The sequence below is a fragment of the Lynx canadensis genome, chromosome A1, assembly GCF_007474595.2.
Source record: "Lynx canadensis isolate LIC74 chromosome A1, mLynCan4.pri.v2, whole genome shotgun sequence".
NCBI classification, from domain to species: Eukaryota; Metazoa; Chordata; class Mammalia; order Carnivora; family Felidae; genus Lynx; species Lynx canadensis.
Window position 1 is genome coordinate 132871852 of NC_044303.2, and position 20989 is coordinate 132892840.

A 20989-nucleotide genomic window follows, 5' to 3' on the forward strand; every position below is an offset into this window, starting at 1 on the left:
GGGTTATTTCCTCTTTTTGGCCATTAAGAAAAATGTTGCTACGGGGGCACATGGGTGGCTCAGTCGGTTAAGCGTCCAACTTGAGCTCAGGTCATGATTTCATGGTTCATGGGTTTGAGTCCCACATCGGGCTCTGTGCTGATAGCTCAAGCCTGGAGCCTGCTTCGAATTCTGTGTTTCCCTCTCTCTCTGCTCTTCCCCCACTCACATTCTGTCCCTCTCTCAAAAATAAGTAACATTAAAAAATTAAAAATAAAAAAGAAAGAAAAATGTTGCTATAAACATTCATGTTTAAGTTTTTGTGTGGACACAAACTTATTTTCCTTTTTCTTAGGTGTATACCTCGGAGTGAAAGTACTGGTTTGACTAGTAACTTTCACCTTCTGAGGAACTACCAGGCTGTTTCCAAAGTGGATGTAGCATTTTACATTCCCACCAGCAGTTCATCAGTGTTCTAATTTCTCCACATCTTCACCAATACTTGTTATTGCCTGTCTTTTGATTATAGCCATGTTTAGGGGTGTGAAGTAATCCTTTTTAAAGTTACATTCTGTTATTTTTTTAATCAAAAAAATTCTTTATCTCTCTTTTAAAGAAATCTTGTTTTTAGCTACATACTTGAACCCTGAATACTGCAGTACCAGGTTCCTTTAAAACCTGGTTTTTTCAATTCTGTAGGGCAGATAATCTCTTTAAATTTTTTTTTTTAATGTTTATTTATTTTTGAGAGACAGAGAGAGACAGAGCATGGGTAGGGGAGGGGCAGAGAGAGAGAGAGGAAGACACAGAATCCGAAGCAGGCTCCAGGCTCCAAGCTATCAGCACAGAGCCTGACGCGGGGCTCGAACTCACAAGCCGTGAGATCATGACCTGAGCCGAAGTCAGCCACTCAACTGACTAAGCCATCCAGGTGCCCCTTTTTAAATTTTTTTAAAAATGTTTATTTACAGATAATCTCTTTTTACATCACTATTTCTATCTCTAGACACACTGATACTTATTTCTTTCCATGCACTACATCCTTACTTAAAATTCTTATTTGCTTCTATCTTCTTTCCTATACTTTGACTTAATGGACTTACACTTAAAGTCTTTATTGACATGTATATTATGTTTTGAGGACATACATATATTAGGATCATCTAACTATGTTTAATGTTTTCACTTTCATTATGAAGAGTTTAATCAAGTGAAAATGAAGCACAACCATGAATTTTACATATTAAACACTAATTTTAAACACAGTTCTAATATACAAATTGGTGATACAAAATTCAAATTATTTAAAATATTCTGTTCAACAGACATAGTTAAAATCAAAATAAAAAAATTAATATGGCTTTAAAGTGGTTTCATTCTGCTTCTGATGTCATAAACTTACCCCAAATACTTCTAGTTATAAGTTAATTAGGGTTACTACCAATTCCTTAAGTTACTTACCTCTTCTTCTCCTAATGTTACTAGAACTTCTTCATTCAGAGGAACTACTGCAGAAAAAAAACAGGCCAAAATTATATATATGGTGAGTTAACTCTCAAATATAAAGAATTTGATTTTGTGGCTTCTAAGATATCTCTTTCTCTTTCTTTAATTAACACCTTTACATATATAATCAATACATAATTTTAGACAATATATATAACCAATATATAATTTTAGACAAACATGACATTTATACATTTTTGGGTTTTGTTTTCTAAATCCTCAAAAACAAAATTGGTTAAGCGTCCAACTCTTGACTTAAGCTCAGGTCATGATCTCATGCTTCTTGAGATCATGCCCCGTGTCAGGCTATGCACTGAAAGCACAAAGCCTACTTGGGATTTTCTCTCCCCCTCGCTCTCTCTCTGCCCCTCCCTCACTCAGGCTCACTCTCTCTCTCTCTCTCTCTCAAAATAAACTTAAAAAAATTAATAATCTATACTGTTTCCCTAAATATATCTCTCTGCAATTATATGATCCTATGCATGTAATGTACATGTATATTATCTACACACACACATGCAAGGGTTATTCATTTTGTTATTGTTGGTTTTATGAGAAGGGGATATCATACACATTATTCTTATTTTTACTCAACAAAAAACCCATGGAAATCGTTTCTATCCTGATGTAAGTCTAATCCATAATTTTTAATCACTCCATAATATTCCACAGGGTGAATATACAAAGTGTATTGAGTAACATCAGTACTGATGAAACATTAACTTTGAACCTAACTTTTAGCCACAAAAAACAATGACTGTAGCATTTCTAAATTTATGTCTTTATGTACTAGTGCTTTCATTTGGGGAGGATAAATTCTCAGAAATGGAATTCCATAGAAGGAAAAGCATATTTTGAATTTTAATATAGAATACCAGATTCTTTTCTAAAAACTTACTATTAGCAATAAGAAACAGCAAAAGATACAATCAACTCTTCTACAATTTTTGCCAGTTCTTGAGTATCAACTAACATTTCATTTTAATTTTGTATAGCAAAATTTAATCCTTATATTTAGAAAAGTTCAACCTTTGTACTTTAAGTTTACCTTTCCTAATAAAGTACTATTTAAAATTTCTCTAATAATATGCTACTGAAAACTTTCTAATCTGTCTACTATTCTATAGGGTCTTCTGACAGGAAAGAGCTTACGACACGTGCTTCATAGGACATATATTAGAACTGATTACTGGCAGCCCCAGGATGGCTCCCAAATCATTTCAATAAATGCAATGAGAAGGATTTTAAGAATGTAAAGTTAATAATCTCCCTCTTGTCCATTGTGGCCATGAGTAGTATTTCAATATTGATTCACATAATTATTTAAGCCCATACAATATATAGCAGCTTCTAAGAATATAAAGATATTTTAAATCCTTTCAGTGGGGCAGTCTATGGGACTGGCAACCTTAAGCAAAGTGGTTATTTGACCTGTGGATCAGCCTGTGTGTTTGGTGTTACCAGCACAAAATGTGCACATAAGGGATGATGATAAGAAAAACAAAAATAGAAAATTCCCTGATATATAGCATCAAAATGAATGAAATACTTTGGAATAAATTTAACCTAGGAGGCAAAAGACTGTGATGAAAACTACAAAACTACAAAGCAGCACAGCACAGAGCCTGCTTCCGATTCTCTGTCTCCTTCTCTCTCTGCACCTCACCTGCTCACACTCTCTCTCTCAAAAATAAATAGACATTTAAAAAAAAATCTTGAACAAGACGTAAGAAAGACTATTATAATAAACCAGTGGATTGGTAATGAAGGCCTAAAGTAAATGTGTGGCAGTAGGGTTCAATATTTCATGATTGGCTATATGTGATACATGAAAAAAGAAGAACCTAGAAGGACTCTTAAGTTTATAGCTGATCAAATAAATTCCATTCAATGGATCAGAGAATGGAGATCAATTCATAAATCTCAGGTATCTATAGAATATTTTGGAAAAGATAACTAGAAAGTAGAGAGATACGTTAGTGTGATGTTACAAATAAGTCTGGCTTGGATACATAGATTTGGAAGCTGTTACGAAAATTGTGTCCTCCTCCTCCCCACCAAAATTCATATTTTGAAGTTCTAATCCTCAGTACCTTAAAATGTGCCTGTATTTGGAACTGGGTCTTTAAAAATGTGATTCTGTTAAAATGAGATCATTAGGGTGAGCCCTATTCCATTACGACTGGCATCTTTATAGAAAGAGATTAGAGGGGCGCCTGGGTGGCGCAGTCGGTTAAGCGTCCGACTTCAGCCAGGTCACGATCTCGCGGTCCGTGAGTTCGAGCCCCGCGTCAGGCTCTGGGCTGATGGCTCGGAGCCTGGAGCCTGTTTCCGATTCTGTGTCTCCCTCTCTCTCTGCCCCTCCCCTGTTCATGCTCTGTCTCTCTCTGTCCCAAAAAAAAAAAAAAAAAAAAAAAAAAAAAAAAAAAAAAGAAAGAGATTAGGATACAGACAGGCGACCATGTGAAGACACAGGGAGAAGATGACCATCTACAAGCCAAAAAGAGAGGCTTCTGAAGAAATCAACCTTGCCAACACCTTGATCTTGGACTTCTAGCCTCCAGAATTGTGAAAAAATTAATTTCTTTTGTGTAAGCAACACAGTCCATAGTACTTTGTTATGGCAGCTCTAGCAAACTTATACAGAAGTCATTAATACAGGTATAACATAAAAACAAAAGCAGAAAATATAATCCTGGAGTAGCATGTAGAGTAGGAAGTTAAAATTGCTGAGCACAGCCCTCCAAAAAAATAGCAAATTTTAACAGCAGAGTATGAACAGCATTTGAGATGCTCAATATAATGCTGAGGAGGCAATAGAATATAGTTTAATGCAAATTAAAAAATAGATTATATATGTACATATCAAGTGCTAAAATTAAAAAGACTACCATGTGATAATAAAGATGTGGAACAGTGGTGGGCATGAATATAGTAGTTAAAACCAAGAATGTAGATGAAATTATCTCTAAAGAGAATGAATAGAAGAATCCCAACAACTGGGATAGAGAACAGTAAGCCTACAAAGGAGACTAAAAAGGGAAGTGGGAGGAGCTAAAGGAAAGGTGGCAAATGAGCAGGAGAAAGAAGGGAGATGTTAAAAGAAAGAGGATACAATCCATAGAGAATACCAAATACACACATATATGTGGCACAGAGAAAAGTAAGCTTTCCTAATAAAAAAAGATCTCCTCACCGGGTATTTTAACTGCAGATATTTAAGCCATTTTCTATTTCTTGACTAAAGGGAAATATGTAGCTGGTCCCCATTGGACAGGTCACAAGGCAACATACAATCCATGTGGCCCTTATATAAATAAGTATCTAAAATAACTTTTCTCTTCCACTAGGTATGTTTCATTCATTAAGAAACAATTTACAGTTTCTATTGCGCGTGTGGCATAGTATCTATGATGATCAAATGATGGTTATAATAAGGTCTCCATAATTTAAGATTATTATAGCAAACAAATATATTCATCTATAATACCAAAATAAGCACAAAATAATGTATACAAATGAAAGAAAAGTTTAGGCAATTTCAACAAGGCTAGATAGACCTTGAAATTATCCTTAAATTAATTTGCCATTAATTTGTTTAAAAAAATATAAACCTAAAAATAAGAACCTTACTTTCAGGATTTTCTTTCTGCCATTGACTGAGTTCAGCAGTCAAACATTTCACTTGCATAATTAATAATGACAGCTGTAAAAAAAAAAATCATAAAACAAAGTCATTTCTTACAGAATATTTATAGATATTCATGAAAGGGTAGACATTCTTAATACTTTAACACAAATTCCTAAGATAAATGGCTAACATAAGAGCCATCCAAATTATAAAAAACTGACACTCCAAACACAATCCTGCTTTAAACCATACTAATTATAGCTCAAGTCTTAAGAAGTTTTCAATTCTACTTTACCACTCAACCTAAAATAAAAGGACCTAACCATATTACTTTTATTTCCTAAATACTACCATAAAAATATAGGGGCACCTGTCTGGCTCAGTCAGTGGAGCATGGGACTCTTGACCCTGGGCTTGTGAATTTGAGCCCCATGTTGGGTACAGAGATTACTTAAAAATAAAATCTTTAAGAACATAAGATGATATTTCTTCCCAATAATTTTTAGACAAACTTGCTTTAGGGGCACCTAACACAAAGTAGGACAACATGTGTTCTAATTATTAATAAGGTATCTTAATTGCATTTATTCACTAGCTGGCTCCATCCATAGTGCATGCAACTTTTATCTTGGGGTCATGAGTTTGAACCCCATGGTAGGAGTAGGGTTTACTTTAAAAAAGATATATTTGCTTTAAAGATGCTCTTTAAAATTAATAGGTATGCAGATAAGAGTAAACAAAGCAAGCCTGAGATTATTTAAAGGTTTGCTTTCAAAGTTGGCTCTTGACTGGCATCTGGAACTTGTATTTTGAGATCATTCCCACCAACCTGTTAAGAGATACTCATTGCGTCTAAACTGTTTTTGTAAGGAATATGACTGAAGCTGAACACCTGCTTTCCTTCTGGAAGCCTGGTATTTTGATAACTGCTAGGCAGAGGGTGTCTATGTGACTAGCTCTCACAAAACACCTTGGTCGCTGAGTCTAATGAGGTTCCATGGCAGAAAACATTTCACACAGTCACAACTCCTTGGGGGAATTAAGCATATCTTGGATGACTCCAATAAAAGAGGACTCCTGAAAGCTTGTATCTGGTTTCCTCTGGACCTCACCCCATGGTCCTTTTCACTTTGCTGATTTTACTCTGTATCCTTTTAACATAGTATATCTCAGCCATGAATATAGTACACACTGAGTTTTCTGAGTCCTCCTATGAGTTACTGTGAGTCCTGTGAATTACTCCTGAAAGTAATCTGGGGAACCCTCAACACAATAGGAGAAGATATATTTTTTAAGTTTATTTATTTATTTTTGAGAGAGAGAGAGAGGGAGAGACAATCCCTAGCTGGCTCCACGCTGTCAGTGCAGAACCCAACACGGGGCTCAAGCTTACGAATTGTGAGATCATGGCCTGAGCCGAAATCAAGAGTCGAACGTGTAACCAACTGAACCACCCAGGTGCCCCAATAGAAGATATTTTGTGGATCCCTCAGATAATGTTATTATTGACTATCTCAGGATCCTGATTCTTTACAACTATATAAGCACTTCCACCAAAATCAGTGTTTGTTTGGTTCACTGCACAAAAAATCATTCAGGAAACTTACAGGTCCAATCCCTAGGGATTCTGATTCACTAGGTCTCAATTTCTACGATATAAGAACCACGTTTCCCAAGAAAACCAGATGATAGTTTATTTACTATATAATGCAGTTTCAAATACAATATTCAGTTTTATACTTTATAACAGAACTCTGCATTTATTGATAAATGCAAAATTTTTAAAATAAAAGATGGCTTAATTCTTGATTAGAAATTTTTACATGGAAGACCTGACCTGATATGATAGGCACTTCCAAAAGTGACACATTAGTTTTTCCTTCTTTTTCTATCTCTCTTACTCTCATTTTTATTCAGTATTATTATGCTCATAGATTTTTATTTTTATTATTGTTATAATCAATCAAGGCCATTATTCCTTTTCAAATGATATCAAATTTGGTGTTTTTGTGAACAGTGCCTAAATCTTTATTTTTCATAATCTATATTTTTTTCAAATTAGTTTTACACTGAATGACACAAAAGGAAACTTAAATTACTAATAGTTCACATGTAAGCTTGATTATAATCTGAATGAAAAATAAGTAGGAAGAAAAAGGCCCTCAAAAAAGCTTCTGTATTACATCTCGCTCTGTGAAACGGCTCTGCTTCTGACTTCAATTGTCTGCTGCTCTAATAGGCCATGAAGCGCATGAACCCCCAACTGCAGCTTATTGGTGGCAGGCGCACGCACACACACACACACACACACACACACACACACACACACACACACCTTCCTCACCTGCTGCCCTTGTAACAAAATGAACTGGTTTTTAAAAGTAAAGTGCATGATTTGGAACTCAGGAGTACTTTCAATTAGTTCTTACACTTTCTGACATGCTCCTACAAGTTTTAGAAAACTTTCTTTAGAATCATTTGTATATTTGACTTTGTTCTTTAGAATTATCACTAAAACTTCTAATTTTTTATAATGTCAAATACATCTAAGTTTTCTTTTATACTTTCTTGGTTTCTACTTTTAGCCAAGAAGTTTCTCCTGTCCCTAGACGGCACAAATAGTCTCCTAACTTTTCTTATAAGACTTCTATGGCAATCTATCTAGAATATATGTTTATGTAATGAAAGACAAAGCTCCAATTTTATTTTCTTCCAAACGGATAACTAGTTGTACCACTATTACTTATTAACAATTCATCCTTTTCCACAAATGGGTACTATCATCTTTGTCATATTTTAAATTCTTAATCTGTTGCATTCTTCCTTTGGTATATTCCTAAACCAATTCTTTAGGGCTCTATTAAAATAGATATCTTAATCTTTGTTTAAGCATCAGTGAAGTCAGTTAAGGTTCTACACATATAGTAAAAAAAAAAAAAAAAAAAGAAAACAAACTGGCTACTGTACCTAACACAAAGTAGGACAACATGTGTTCTAATTATTAATAAGGTATCTTAATTGCAATTATTCACTCAACAGTTAAATATATGTGTAACTGTTAAGAGATAAATAATAAAGAAAATATTCCTTATTTAAATATATTTATTTAGAGTAAACATATATAGTAAATACAATATATTTATAATAGTTCATTCAAAAAGTATTTAGAATACTTCTCTTAAATCAGAAAGAATATTTTCCAAATGATTAAGCATATGGGTATCAACAAAGCTATTATATGTGGGTTAATATAGACAAATAATATTCTTATCCAAAACACAATACATTAAGCTTAACTATTTTTAGGAAGAAAAAAAAGGATTCATACCTGAGCATTTGAATCAGTGAGTGTCTCAGTTCCAACAAGTGATAATTTTTTCTGACACTTCATTTAAAAAGTAAATACAACAACAAAACAAAGCAAGTAAATAAAAATGATTCACATACTATAACATTTTATATATAACAAACAATTCCCTTTCTTTTATATCAATGTAATATTATACAAATATCTGATTTAAGAGAAGAGTTTAAGTTCCTCACTTAAAAAAAAAATGTTTATTTACTTATTTGAGAGAGATTGTATGCATGAGCCAGAGAGAGGAGGGAGAGAGAGAGAGAGAGAGACAGAGACAGAGACAGAGAAAGAGAGAGAATCCCCAGCAGGATCAGGGCTCAACGTCATGATCAATTGCAGTATCATGACCTAAGCCAATATCAACAGTCCGAGGTTTAACCAACTGAGTCACCCAGGCACCCCAAGTTCCTGACTTTACAGGCAAGAGGATCATGAAGGCATCCAAACAGGTCTCACGGTCAATATATCAAAAGTAAAAGGGGATATTAGATATTCTATATTCTGTATAGAATGAAATAATGAGCATAAGAAATAAGGACAAAAAGATACAAACAAAGCTAGGGTAAATTAGAAGCTAGGTAACGGGAAAATAGGAAATAAGAGAACAGGAAGGAAAGCACCATAGAAAAACAACAAAAGAGATAAGAAAATGGTTAAGATCATAGGAAAATAAAGCCTTCAGGAGACATCATTTTTGTTTCATTCAAAAAAAATCTACAACTATTAACAGTGATTATATGATTGAAAATATGGGTAATTTAAATTTTACTTGTGTACTTATTTCTAGTTGCAGTATCTTTTAAAAAAATTATTTTTAAATTCAAATTTCTATACTGAAAAAATGTCAAAAGCATAAAAAGGAATTATTTAAATTATCTTGAAAATACACTATCATCAGAGTACCAAGGATTTACATTAAAAAATAATTTTAAAAAAGAAAAAAGGGGACAAAAAACAAATAATAACCTCCCTTAATCTAAAATCTTACTGCAAAGAATGGGATAAGAAAAGTTTGCGGCCTGTTTCACACATGATGCTATTTTGAGTAGAAAAAACTTTTACCAACACACAGTAGTATACCAGAAGTGATACTCACTAACTCAACATTTCAAAGACAACATTTTCTATATTAATTCATATTTTCACCCAAACTCCATAATTATGTGTCCTCACCACTTCTCTACTCTCTGTCTTAGGAAATAACCCGACCAACCTCCTAGTGGCCCAAACCAGAAACCTGAAAGTCTTCATAATTTCCCTCCATTTCACAACAATTAAGTTCCACTCATTTTGGCCCTATCTCCTTAGTATCTCCTAAGTCCTCCTTCTATATGCAGTGATAGGATATGGCCCTACAGTACTTCTTATCAGGATTAGTAAGTACTAGAGCCTCCTAAATGCTTCTTCTATCTGCAGTCTCAATCTTCTATATTCCATTGTCTTCAAAACAACCAAGCAATTTTCCCAAACTGCATCTTTTCCCAAAGATTCATGTTTATAATCCTTTAATTGCTCCCCACAGTACAAACTCAACAAAATCCTTCATGTTCTTGCTCCTAATTATATTTCCAGCCTCACTCCACAGGTCAATCTCCTCCGAATTTACGAAGCCATAATATTCTATCTAAAGTTCTCTAAACTCTTCCAACCTTACATATTTTGTTCCTTCTGCTTTATATACCTCTCCTGCTTTCAGAAGCTAATTTCTATTTATCCTTTAGAAATTAATTCAGTTATTACTGCCTTTAGAAAGCTATCCTTGACCCCTTCTATCTAGGTTTACTACTCGTTTTAAGTAGTCTTTGTATTTCCACCACAATACTTCTAACATAAAAGCAATGGTCTCTATTACATGACAAACTCCTTGAGGGCAGGGATTGCCATAATTTTTTCTCTTTCTAGAGCTCACCTGGCATAAAGTTTCTTGAATAAATGCTTACAGGTTTAAAAGCTATATACATTTTTACTGTATAATATAACAGCTTTCAGGACCCAACATAATTATTTTTCTTAAGTCTATTATTGAAATGGAAAGAAATCTTATAGTAATTAATATATATATCACTTTGACCTCTTGGTACTTACTTCTTCCATGTCTTTCCACATTTCGTCACATTCCTTAATAAGTTCTTCTTCAGCATTTGTAACATCTTCCATATCTGTACTACTATCTGGGTCTAGATCTTGCTGATTCACTGACATGTGCCTTGTGATTTTTTTAGCCTTATAAGAAAAACTGAAGTAAAAATATTTATTCATTTAACAATAATTTCTTGAACACCTATCACCTGCCAGATAGTAAGCCAGTTATATAAGTGGAAATATATATAATATATATATCAATTTATAAGTGGAAATAATTTTATGTAGGGAAGCAAGACAGGGAATAAAATAGGACATGCTTGGGTAGGGGTAATGTAATTTCACATAATGTGGTCATTTAAGGTCATTGAGAAGTTAACGATTGAGCAAAAAACATGAAGGAGATAAGAAAGTGAGACATGGGGATATTTAGAGGAAGAGGCTCCAGGCAGGGAATTGCAAGTGCAAAGGCCCTGGGGCAGGAGTATGAGGGTCATGTTCCTAGAGCAGTAAAGCAGCCAGTGTGATTGGAGCAAAGTAAGGCAGAGAACACAAGATGAGGTTGAGAGATTTAGGAAATAGATTATGTGGGCTTTCTAGGCTATTTTAAGGACTTCAGCTGAGATTATAAACGATTAAAGGGTTTTCAATGGAAAAATGACATAAGTTGAATTATATTTTAACAGCACAACTCTGGTTAACAACAGGCAGTAAGGACAGAAACAGGAAAGTCAGTTAGAAAGCTATTGCAATGATCCAAGCAACTTTTGTTATTAAAAAAGTTTAGGTAAGCAAATGGAAAGATGGAGCTGCCAGTTGGGTACTGAGATAGTGAAGACAGTGGAAGAAACAGAAGCAGCTAGATATGAGAAGGTAATGATTAAAAATTCAATTTTGTACTTGCTAAATATAAGGTGTCTATTAGTGCAGATGCTGATTAAGCAACTGAATGTACATGTATGGAGTTCAAGGGAAAGTTTTGAGCTAGAATTTGAGTCATCACCATACAAGATATGTAAAGCCACAAGGCTAGGTGAGATCACAAAAGCAAGAGCGTACAGACAGAAATGAGAAGAGGTCCAGACCTGGAAAGAATAATAAACAGGAACCACTGAAAGAGTCTGAGAAGGAGCACTCAATAATAAGGTGAAAAGAAAATTAAGAGTATGGTAACCTGAAATTCAAAGTAAGAAAGTATTAAAGAAAGGAGTGATGAAGTATCAAATACCAGAGATAGGTCAAGTATGATAAAAACAGAGAACTGACAATTTACTTAGTAATATGGATAGAGGACTGTATTTTCCAAAAAGAGTCACAGCCATATTCCAGGTTATTACTCCCTGTCCAGAGGCAGAGACTATTTATCCTCATCATGAACCTGAGTAGGACTTTCTAACTGCCTTTACGAATAGAATATAATGGAAGTGACTTCCAAAACTAAGTCATAAAAGGCCATAGCACTTACACCTCTGTCTCAGAACATTCACCCTTATAAACCAGCAACCATGCTGTGAAGAAGCCTGGTACAAATGTTTGTTTGTTTGTTTGTTTTTTAATGTTTTTGACAGCAAGTGAGCACATGTGAACGGGGAGGGGCAGAGAGAGACAGACAGACAGACAGACAGAGGATCTGAAGTGGGCTCCCCTCGACAGCAGAGAGCACAGAGTGGGGCTCGAATTCGCAAACTGGGAGATCATGACCTGAGCTGAAGTCAGATGCTTAACTGACTGAGCCACCCAGGCACCCCAAACTGGCACAAATGAAGAGACTAATGGTGAAGCCCACAGAAAGGAAATGAGGTTCCCAGCCAAAAGCTAGCATCAACAATTAAACATGCACATGAACATTCTGATGATTCAGCCCTCAGACTTTGAGACTTCTAGACAAGGGCATAGACATTGCAGAGCAACTGACAAGTTGTCCTACTATATCCTGTCTGAATTCTTGATGCAAAGAACTGCTGAACATAACAAACCTCTAAGTCTTAGGATAATTTATCACAATTTCAATGGAATAAATACACAAAACTGGAGGCCTTTATAAGGGAGTTTCAGTAGAATGGTGGGAGTAAAAGCATGAATGGAGTGTATTCAAGAGAGAACAGAAGGCAAGGAACTGTACATACCTAGTAATATAAAATATTTTCAACAATTTTTTTCTCTAAAGGAAAACAGCTGGAGGGTGATATGGGGTCAAGAGTTTTTTTTAAGCCAGGAGAAAAAAAAGCACTTAAATGACACAGAAGGAAATATTGGAGGAGTTGCAAGAGAAAAAGAATGGAATTTAATACCTAACTAGAGAGACTGATTTAAGATAGAAGTCTATATAGGGGCACCTGGGTGGCTCAGTCAGTTAAGTGTCCGACTTTGGCTCAGGTCATGATATCACAGTTCATGGGTTTGAGCCCCATATTGGACTCTGTGCTGACAGCTTAGAGCCTGGAGCCCGTTTTGGATTCTGTGTCTCCCTCTCTCTCTGCCTCTCTCTCTCAAAAATAAACATTAAAGAAAAGAGATAGAAGTATACATAGTTCATCCATTTTAATGGAAATGTAGGAGGATTGCAAGCAGGTGAGTAGATGTGTTGATAGGGTTTTATGGAAGTTCTATTTGGACTGCTTCTCTTTTCTCAGGGAAATGTTAACTAAGGTCATCAGCTGTGAATGAGAATGGGGAAAAGCACAGGAGGTTTAAGAAATACATTAAGAGGGGCGCCTGGGTGGCTCAGTTGGTTAAGCATCCAACTTCGGCTCAGGTCATGATCTCACAGTTCCTGAGATCGAGCCCCACGTCAGGCTCTGTGCTCACAACTCAAAGCCTGGAGCCTGCTTCAAATTCTGTGTCCCCCTCTCTCTCTCTCCCATCCCCACTCATGCTCTGTCTCTATCTCTGTCTTAAAGTAAATAAAACATTAAAAAAAAAAAAGAAATACATTAAGAAATGTATGAAACAGCGGCACCTGGGTGGCTCAGTTGGTTAAGCATCTGACTTTGGCTTAGGTCATGATCTCATAGCTCGTGAGTTCGAGCCCCCATTGGGCTCTGTGCTGACAGCTCAGAGCCTGGAGCCTGCTTCAGATTCTGTGTCTCCCTCTCTCTCTGCCCCTCCTCAGCTCATGCTCTGTCTCTCTCTCTCTCAAAAATACATAAACATTCAATGTTTATAGCAGCACTCTCAACAATAGCCAAATTATGGAAAGAGCCTAAATGTCCATCAACTGATGAATGGATAAAGAAACTGTGGTTTATATACACAATGGAGTACTACGTGGCAATGAGAACGAATGAAATATGGCCCTTTGTAGCAACGTGGATGGAACTGGAGAGTGTGATGCTAAGTGAAATAAGCCATACAGAGAAAGACAGATACCATACGGCTTCACTCTCATGTGGATCCTGAGAAACTTAACAGAAACCCATGGGGGAGGGGAAGGGAAAAAAAAAAAAAGAGGTTAGAGTGGAAGAGAGCCAAAGCATAAGAGACTCTTAAAAACTGAGAACAAACTGAGGGTTGATGGGGGGTGGGAGGGAGGGGAGGGTGGGTAATGGGTATTGAGGAGGGCACCTGTTGGGATGAGCACTGGGTGTTGTATGGAAACCAATTTGACAATAAACTTCATATATTGAAAAAAAATAAAATAAAACAAACACATAAACATTTAAAAAAAGTTTTTTTAAATGTATGAAATAGATATATAAGAGAACAGGAGAGGATAAAATAGTAGGATAACTTGAGATTAAATGTCCACTTGAGACCATTAAATACCCACTAGCGAATATGTCATTAATTTAAAATGGAATTAGAACATGGTTATATATTTTCTTCTATAGTGTAGCAGCATAGGTACAAAGACCAAGTGAAAAAATGATAGTCTTTGACGTATGACCACAGGAATGAGTAACTACTAGAAGATAGAGAATATAATCACTAAAGACAAAGAGGTCAAGAAAAAGGGAGGCCAAATGTGGATATTAAAATCACCATGAAGTATGACAGTAGTGCTGCAGAGGGCTGCAGTGAGCCAGAAGCTAAAAATCTTCAAGAAATGAAGGAGCATGATATAATCTTGTGAGATGACCGCTGCAAGGAGTGGTAGGTAGTAGTAGACTCTGATGGCATGAAATGCAAAGTTGAGACAATTTTAAGCAAGTAGACAGAACAAAAAAGAATAAAGATGTCTACCCCACAACACTAAATGCAAACCAGAACAGCCCACTCCCCCAAAACACTTTTATTCATAAGAAACTTAAGTTTTATACTACTTAATCAAGGTCTCATCAAGAGAGATTTTAAAGAAACTTGGGGAGATACACCATGTTCAGAAATTAAATGATTCCATACTGTAAAGATGTTAATTCCTCCTAAGTTGATCTATTGAATCTTAATCAAAATTCTAAAAGTACTTGGGATGCCTGGATGGGCTCAGTTGGTTAAGTGTCTAACTTGATTTTGGCTCAGGTCATGATTTCATGGTTCATGAGTTTGAGCCCTGCATTGGGATCTGTGCTGACACCTCAGTGCATGCTTGGGATTCTCTCTCTCCCTCTCTCTCTGTCTCTCACTCTCAAAATAAATAAAGAAATAAACTTAAAAAAAAAAGTTCTAAAAGTTTCTATTTTGTGGCACTTGACAAGCAAATTCTAAACTTTATATGGAAGGGCAAGGGACCAAAAAACAGCCAAGACCCTCATGAAGAAGATGAGAAAACTTGCCTTACCACACATTAAACGTATTAAAAAACTATACTAATTTTTATAGCGTGGAATTAGCACATGGATAGGCAAACTGAACAGTGGAACATAAACACATAAAAGCCTTTCTGGATTCACACATTTATGGACCTATGATATAGAACTCAGGTGGCAATGCAAATTATGGGGATATAAGAACAATCCAAATAGGAGCATATTTTATAAACTATATTGCATTTTTTCCCCAGGTATAATTTGGTCCTTCATAGAACTTCCTCATTTTTTTTTTTAATTAACTGCAGAGTATTTGGGTGGAGGGGAGGGAAAAGGTGGGTTAAGCCTAGATATACACCTCAATCTTTACATGATCCCTACATCCCTCAAAAATTCCAGAAACAGAAATGATAAAGCAGAACATAAAGAAAACATGGAGACATTTTTTTTGCTTGGATTGGGAAAGCATTTCTAACAAAACTAAATAAAATCTCCATAAATTTTTTTAAAATTCTGCAGGTACAAAGATATCATTAAAAAATTAAAAAATAATCTAACACCTCCTTACTAAGACACCACACTGTATTTTCTCTCACTGCACTGAGTAATAAACCCAAGTTCTTCAATATCCCACCCCCCAAAAAAAGCTAAAACGTAAAACCTCAAAATTTAAAGAAAATATTTGTAACATACATGGCACTCAAGACCTAATTTTCTTAATGTATAATGAATGCCTACAAATATGAAAAAAATCCAATAACCAACCATAAAAAAGAAAACTAATTTAAAAAAGTGATCACCATAAAAGTCAGGATATCAATGCTTTTGGAGGGAGAGAAGAAGGCAGGAGAAAGAACTTTGATTAGGATGGGCCAAATGAGAAACTTTTGAGATGATTATCAAAGTTTTATTTCTTGATCTACATGGTGATAAAGATGTTCACCTTATAATAATTTATGGGATTTACATTTATTTTATATGGTTTTTTTGATATCTATATTTTACTTTGCAATAAAAAGCTAAATGACAGAAACAATCCAAGAGAAATGAGCAAAGGACAAAAATGGGAAATTTTTTAAATTTTTTTTTTCAACGTTTATTTATTTTTGGGACAGAGAGAGACAGAGCATGAACGGGGGAGGGGCAGAGAGAGAGGGAGACACAGAATCGGAAACAGGCTCCAGGCTCTGAGCCATCAGCCCAGAGCCCGACGCGGGGCTCGAACTCACGGACCGCGAGATCGTGACCTGGCTGAAGTCGGACGCTTAACCGACTGCGCCACCCAGGCGCCCCGAAAAATGGGAAATTTAAAAAAATGAGAAATATCCTTTATATATAGAAAAATGCATTTTTAACCTTACTTATAAGTCATAAAAATGAAAATTAAACAAGAGTTATTTTTCATCTGGACTAGCAATAATGAAAAATTTAATAATAAACAATAACGAGAAGAATATAGAACAAGAGGCATACACTATTCACAAGAGGCATGCACTGTTCATAAACTAATCACTTTGTAAGATAATAAACAATAGCCATTAAAATTTTAAATACATTTAACTTCTGACCCAGATATTCTATTTCTAGGAATAATACTATAGATAGATATATTTGCTTTAGTCTACACAGGAATGCATACTACAGCATTACTCAAAAAAACTTTGTGTGAACTCTACAATCAAACTGTCTAGGTTTAAATCCCGGCTTCAATATTTACAAGCTGTGTGACCTTGGGCAAGGCACTTAAACTGTCTCTGCCTCGGTTTCCTTACCTGTAAAATGAAGACAATAACATTACCCCATAAAGTTGTTATGACAATTAAATGAGTTAGTATATATAAAGTTCTTAGAACTGTGCTTAGCATATGGAATTATATCATTATTAGCTATTAACATTACTATTAACAATCTGAAGTCAGCTAGTAAAAGACTAGTTAAATACCTTCAGCCTTGTACAAAAATGTTTACACTGTTTATGTTATGGGTAAGGCTTTATATCAAAAGTAGTCTATTAGTAAAGCTTTGGGGAGGATCCTAAGTTATAGGCTGATTTTCCAATGAAGAGGGGGGATGTGCCCCTAACCACTCTGCTCACCCCTTGTTCAAAGGTCAACTATATAGTGTTGTATATGAATTATACCTCAGTTTTAAAAGAGGGGGGAAGACAGTAAACGTTATGTGGTTTTTACCATAATAAGTTTTTCTTTCTTTCTTTCCCCTTTTTTTTTTTTTTTTTTTTTAAAGAAGAGAGCTGTCGAGAAGGCGGCTAAGACATGAAAGCGCAGACCAGGACGATGGCAGCAGGGGGAATGATCCTACCATGTACCCTTGAGTTTCTTGGCCTGCCTAGTTGGTTCGTTCTCTCTCTTTCTCTCTTTCCTTCGTTCTTTCTTTCTCTCTCTCTCTCTCTCTCTCTCTCTCTCTCCCTCCCTCCCTCCCTCCCTCCCTAAGAAAACAGTAAGAAGCGCCCACCACCTCTTTCTCGTTTGGGAGAATCAAGAAACTCAGGGAAGAAAACAGTTCCGTCAGCACCTGAAAGGAGGCTCTCAAGTTAGATAGTTCCCTCAGTTCCCTGCCCCTCTGTCATTTCCCTCTAACCCGCTGGATACTAGAGCGGGAGAAGAGCGGGTCACAGGGACTGGCGGGACGTCCGGTATCCAGTTCCCGTGAGCTTCAGGGTCCCACCATCGGCGCTACAGTTCCATACCCTGGGAGCCTTCCAAGTGTCTACCGTTAAGGCGCTCTCCCTTACCCACCTCTTAACCACCACACAGCCACGGACTGCAGGCCACCTCAGCCTGGCTCAGACAGGACTTCCCGGCCTAGGGCCCCGAGCGCGCGCTGCTTGCTGATTGGATCTGCTCCTACGCACCCCAGCCAATCCCGAAACTCGCTCTGCCACTGACGTGCAGGCCGCGCCGCTTTGCGGATTGGTAGGGGAGCTGTGTCGTGTCGCGCCTTGTTTGACAACTCTGGCAATATGGCGTCGGAAGGTGGTAGCGATTCACAGCTGAGAAGAAGAAGGCGCCGGGACACGGGGGAGCCGGAAAAAACAGAACTCGGCGAAAGAGAGCTGACAGTGGTTGTGGCTGTGGCCCAAGAGAACGAAGAGGAAAATGAAGAGCGCTGGGTTGGGCCCTTACCTGTAGAGGCGACATTGGCCAAGAAGAGGAAAGGTAGCTACAGCGATAGACACAGGGCGAGTTGGAATCTGCGTCCCCAGACTGGGAAATTTCAAACCAGACTCAAAAATCAGATGGTGTGTGCTTGCGGGGTTTTCTGCCCTCAGAACAGAGGGTCAGCTTCTGTTTCCTGGTCATTCTCTACTAGCACGTTCTCCCCGAAATAATGATTTGGGCTGAATACAGCGTCTTTTTGCTACTATCTAACAATGTTAGTCACAGATGTGTTATAGGAACGTGTTCTAATAGATGCTAAAGCTAACTTATACTACTACCTATTATGTGCTAAGCGCCTCTCATTTAACCCCTATAGCGGGCGCATTAGGTTGGAATTTCTGTCTCCGGTTTATTAAACGTCAGATTCCAGTTCTCTTGAAAGCTTTTATTTCAGGAGTGCACTTAGTCTCTTGGGGCACGCGGGGACCGAGGGCGAGATGGCGGTGCCTATTTAGAATCGTAAAGAGTAGGTAAAGATCATTTTAATCCTGTCTTCTTCCAATCATGAGTTTCTGACCTAGGAAAGTTACAGAAGTTTACTGGATAACAAATTTTTCGGTCTGTGGTTTTCAAACCACACGCAGGAGATGCCAAGGCTTGAAGTATTTTCCAACTTTCGTGGAATAGTGACCAAGTTTTATTAAATAAAAAGGGTAGGGAAGGAAGTTAAGTTTTTCTTATTTTCAAAAGTTGTTCTATAAAATGTCTTCCTTGGTGTAAAACCATTAAAATACGATTTTTCTGAAAGGTCAAATCTTACTTTATCACTCTCTCTGCTTCCAACTCTTCAGTGATTTCTCATTTTAAAAACAAAGTCCAAACTCCGTATCATGGCATACAAGTTCCTTCACGATGTGATCTCTCCTTACCTCACCAGCACATTTCCATTGCTTCTGTTTCCTAACCCTGTCTTCCTTAGGCTGTACTCTAGCCATATTAAAACACTTGAGAATGGGGTATGCTCTTTTTCTTCTTTGGATGCCTGCCAGGGTATGGTGTATACCTGAAATAATTTCCCACACTCCTTTTCCTGTGGCTAACTGTTGTCCAACTTGAGCACTCACCTCCAACTATCGCCTCCTCTGGGAAGCCTGTCGTTTCTCCAGTGGGCTGGGTTTCTAAAGAACATTGATCATAACTCCGAGGTAATTTTGAACACCTGATTTTACAGGTAGCTTTCAAATTTTATGTATCCAAATTTTGAAGAAGCTACTTTTTTGAACATTGTACATTGACACCCATAAAGTGGTATCTTTTTTACAGTTAGGTCTTTCTGTTAAATGTTTCCATAGCAACTTCTTCATTGCACTTGCTGCATTTTATAATTGTGTATTAAGTCTGTGATCGATTAATATTTGTCACCACTGCTAAGACTGTAAGCTTATAAGAGCAACGACCATGACTGCTTTGCTCCACTGCTTTGCACGTAGCAAGTGTTCAATAAGTATTTACTGAATGAGTGAATATTACAAAGTTAATGCTCTTATAGGTGTAATAGAATATGTTTGCATATCCTTTTTTATGGAAACATAAAAAATATCAAAGTGCTGATATTAGCATTAAGAGACAAAAATCTTACAAACTTAATACAATTGAGACAGATACAGCAATAATTAGGTGTGAAAATGTTTATAATTAAGTAGATGCTTATTGTATTTAAGCCAGTCAATAGTGTATTCAGTTTGAAGAAAAAAACTGAAATTTATAATTTTTTAATGTTTCTTTATTTTTGAGAGAGTGGGGGAGGGGCATAGAGAGATGGAGACCCAGAATCCAAAGCAGGCTCCAGCCTCTGAGCTGTCAGCAGAGAGCCTGATGTGCTTGAATGTACTCACTGTGAGATCATGACCTGAGCCAAAGTCAGATGCTTAACTGACTGAGCCACACAGGCACCCTGAAAAAAACTGAAATTTAAAAACATGTCTGAAATGTTAGGGGCACCTGGATGGCTCGGTCGGTTGGGCATTCATCTTCGGCTCAGGTAATGATCTTGCAGTTTGTGAGTTCGAGCCCCGTATCGGGCTCTGTGCTAACAGCTCAGAGCCTGGAGCCTCATTCAAATTCTGTGTCTCCTCCTCTCTCTGCCCCTCCCATGCTCATGCTCTGCCTGTCTCTATCTCTCAATAATAAATAAACATTAAAAAAATTTTTTTAAATAATTAAAAATTAAAAAATAAAAACATGTATGAAATGTTAGAAAAATAATCATTGAAGATTTTGTCTAAAAAGGAGTTTGAGGCACCTGGCTGGCTCAGTCACTAGAGCATAATAAAATGTATTAATTTTAAAAAAAATTTTTTTTAATGTCTATTTTTGAGGCAGAGAGAGAGACAGACCAATCATGAATGGGGGAGAGACAGAGAGAGAGGAAGACAGAATTTGAAGCAGGCTGCAGGCTCTGAGCTGTCAGCAGAGAGCCCACCGTGAGGATCGAGCTCACAAACTGCAAAATCCTGACCCAAGTGAGATCATGCCCCAAGCCGAAGTAGGATGCTTAACCGACTGAGCCATTGAGGCGCCACCGCAAAAAATTTTTTAATAAAAAGATGGGAGTGTGACATGCGTGTAG

At 36.7% G+C, this 20989-nt stretch overlaps 2 protein-coding genes across 6 annotated transcripts in view; one reads left to right on the plus strand and one right to left on the minus strand.

Annotated features, from left to right (window-relative positions):
* Positions 1–18060, minus strand: part of CENPK (centromere protein K) — a 58737-nt gene extending 40677 nt beyond the window's left edge. For all 3 annotated transcript variants that reach the window (XR_003970280.1, XM_030321978.1, XM_030321969.1), the window contains exons 1-5: positions 17998–18060; positions 10560–10710; positions 8445–8501; positions 5119–5191; positions 1441–1487 (exon numbers count right to left, since the gene is read on the minus strand). Coding sequence is in view for 2 of the 3 variants with exons in the window: in XM_030321978.1 (XP_030177838.1) it covers positions 1441–1487; positions 5119–5191; positions 8445–8501; positions 10560–10676 (294 nt within the window). In the remaining variant the exon portion in view is untranslated. The remainder of the gene's footprint in view (positions 1–1440; positions 1488–5118; positions 5192–8444; positions 8502–10559; positions 10711–17997) is intronic.
* A 131-nt stretch (positions 18061–18191) lies between these two features.
* PPWD1 (peptidylprolyl isomerase domain and WD repeat containing 1) overlaps positions 18192–20989 on the plus strand; it is a 29130-nt gene continuing 26332 nt past the window's right edge. The window contains exon 1 of one of the 3 annotated variants that reach the window (XM_030321993.2): positions 18192–18417. In XM_030321993.2, the coding sequence (XP_030177853.1) occupies positions 18222–18417 (196 nt within the window). In that variant the 5' untranslated portion in view covers positions 18192–18221. The other 2 variants (XM_030321999.1, XM_030322012.1) reach the window with 2 other exon arrangements.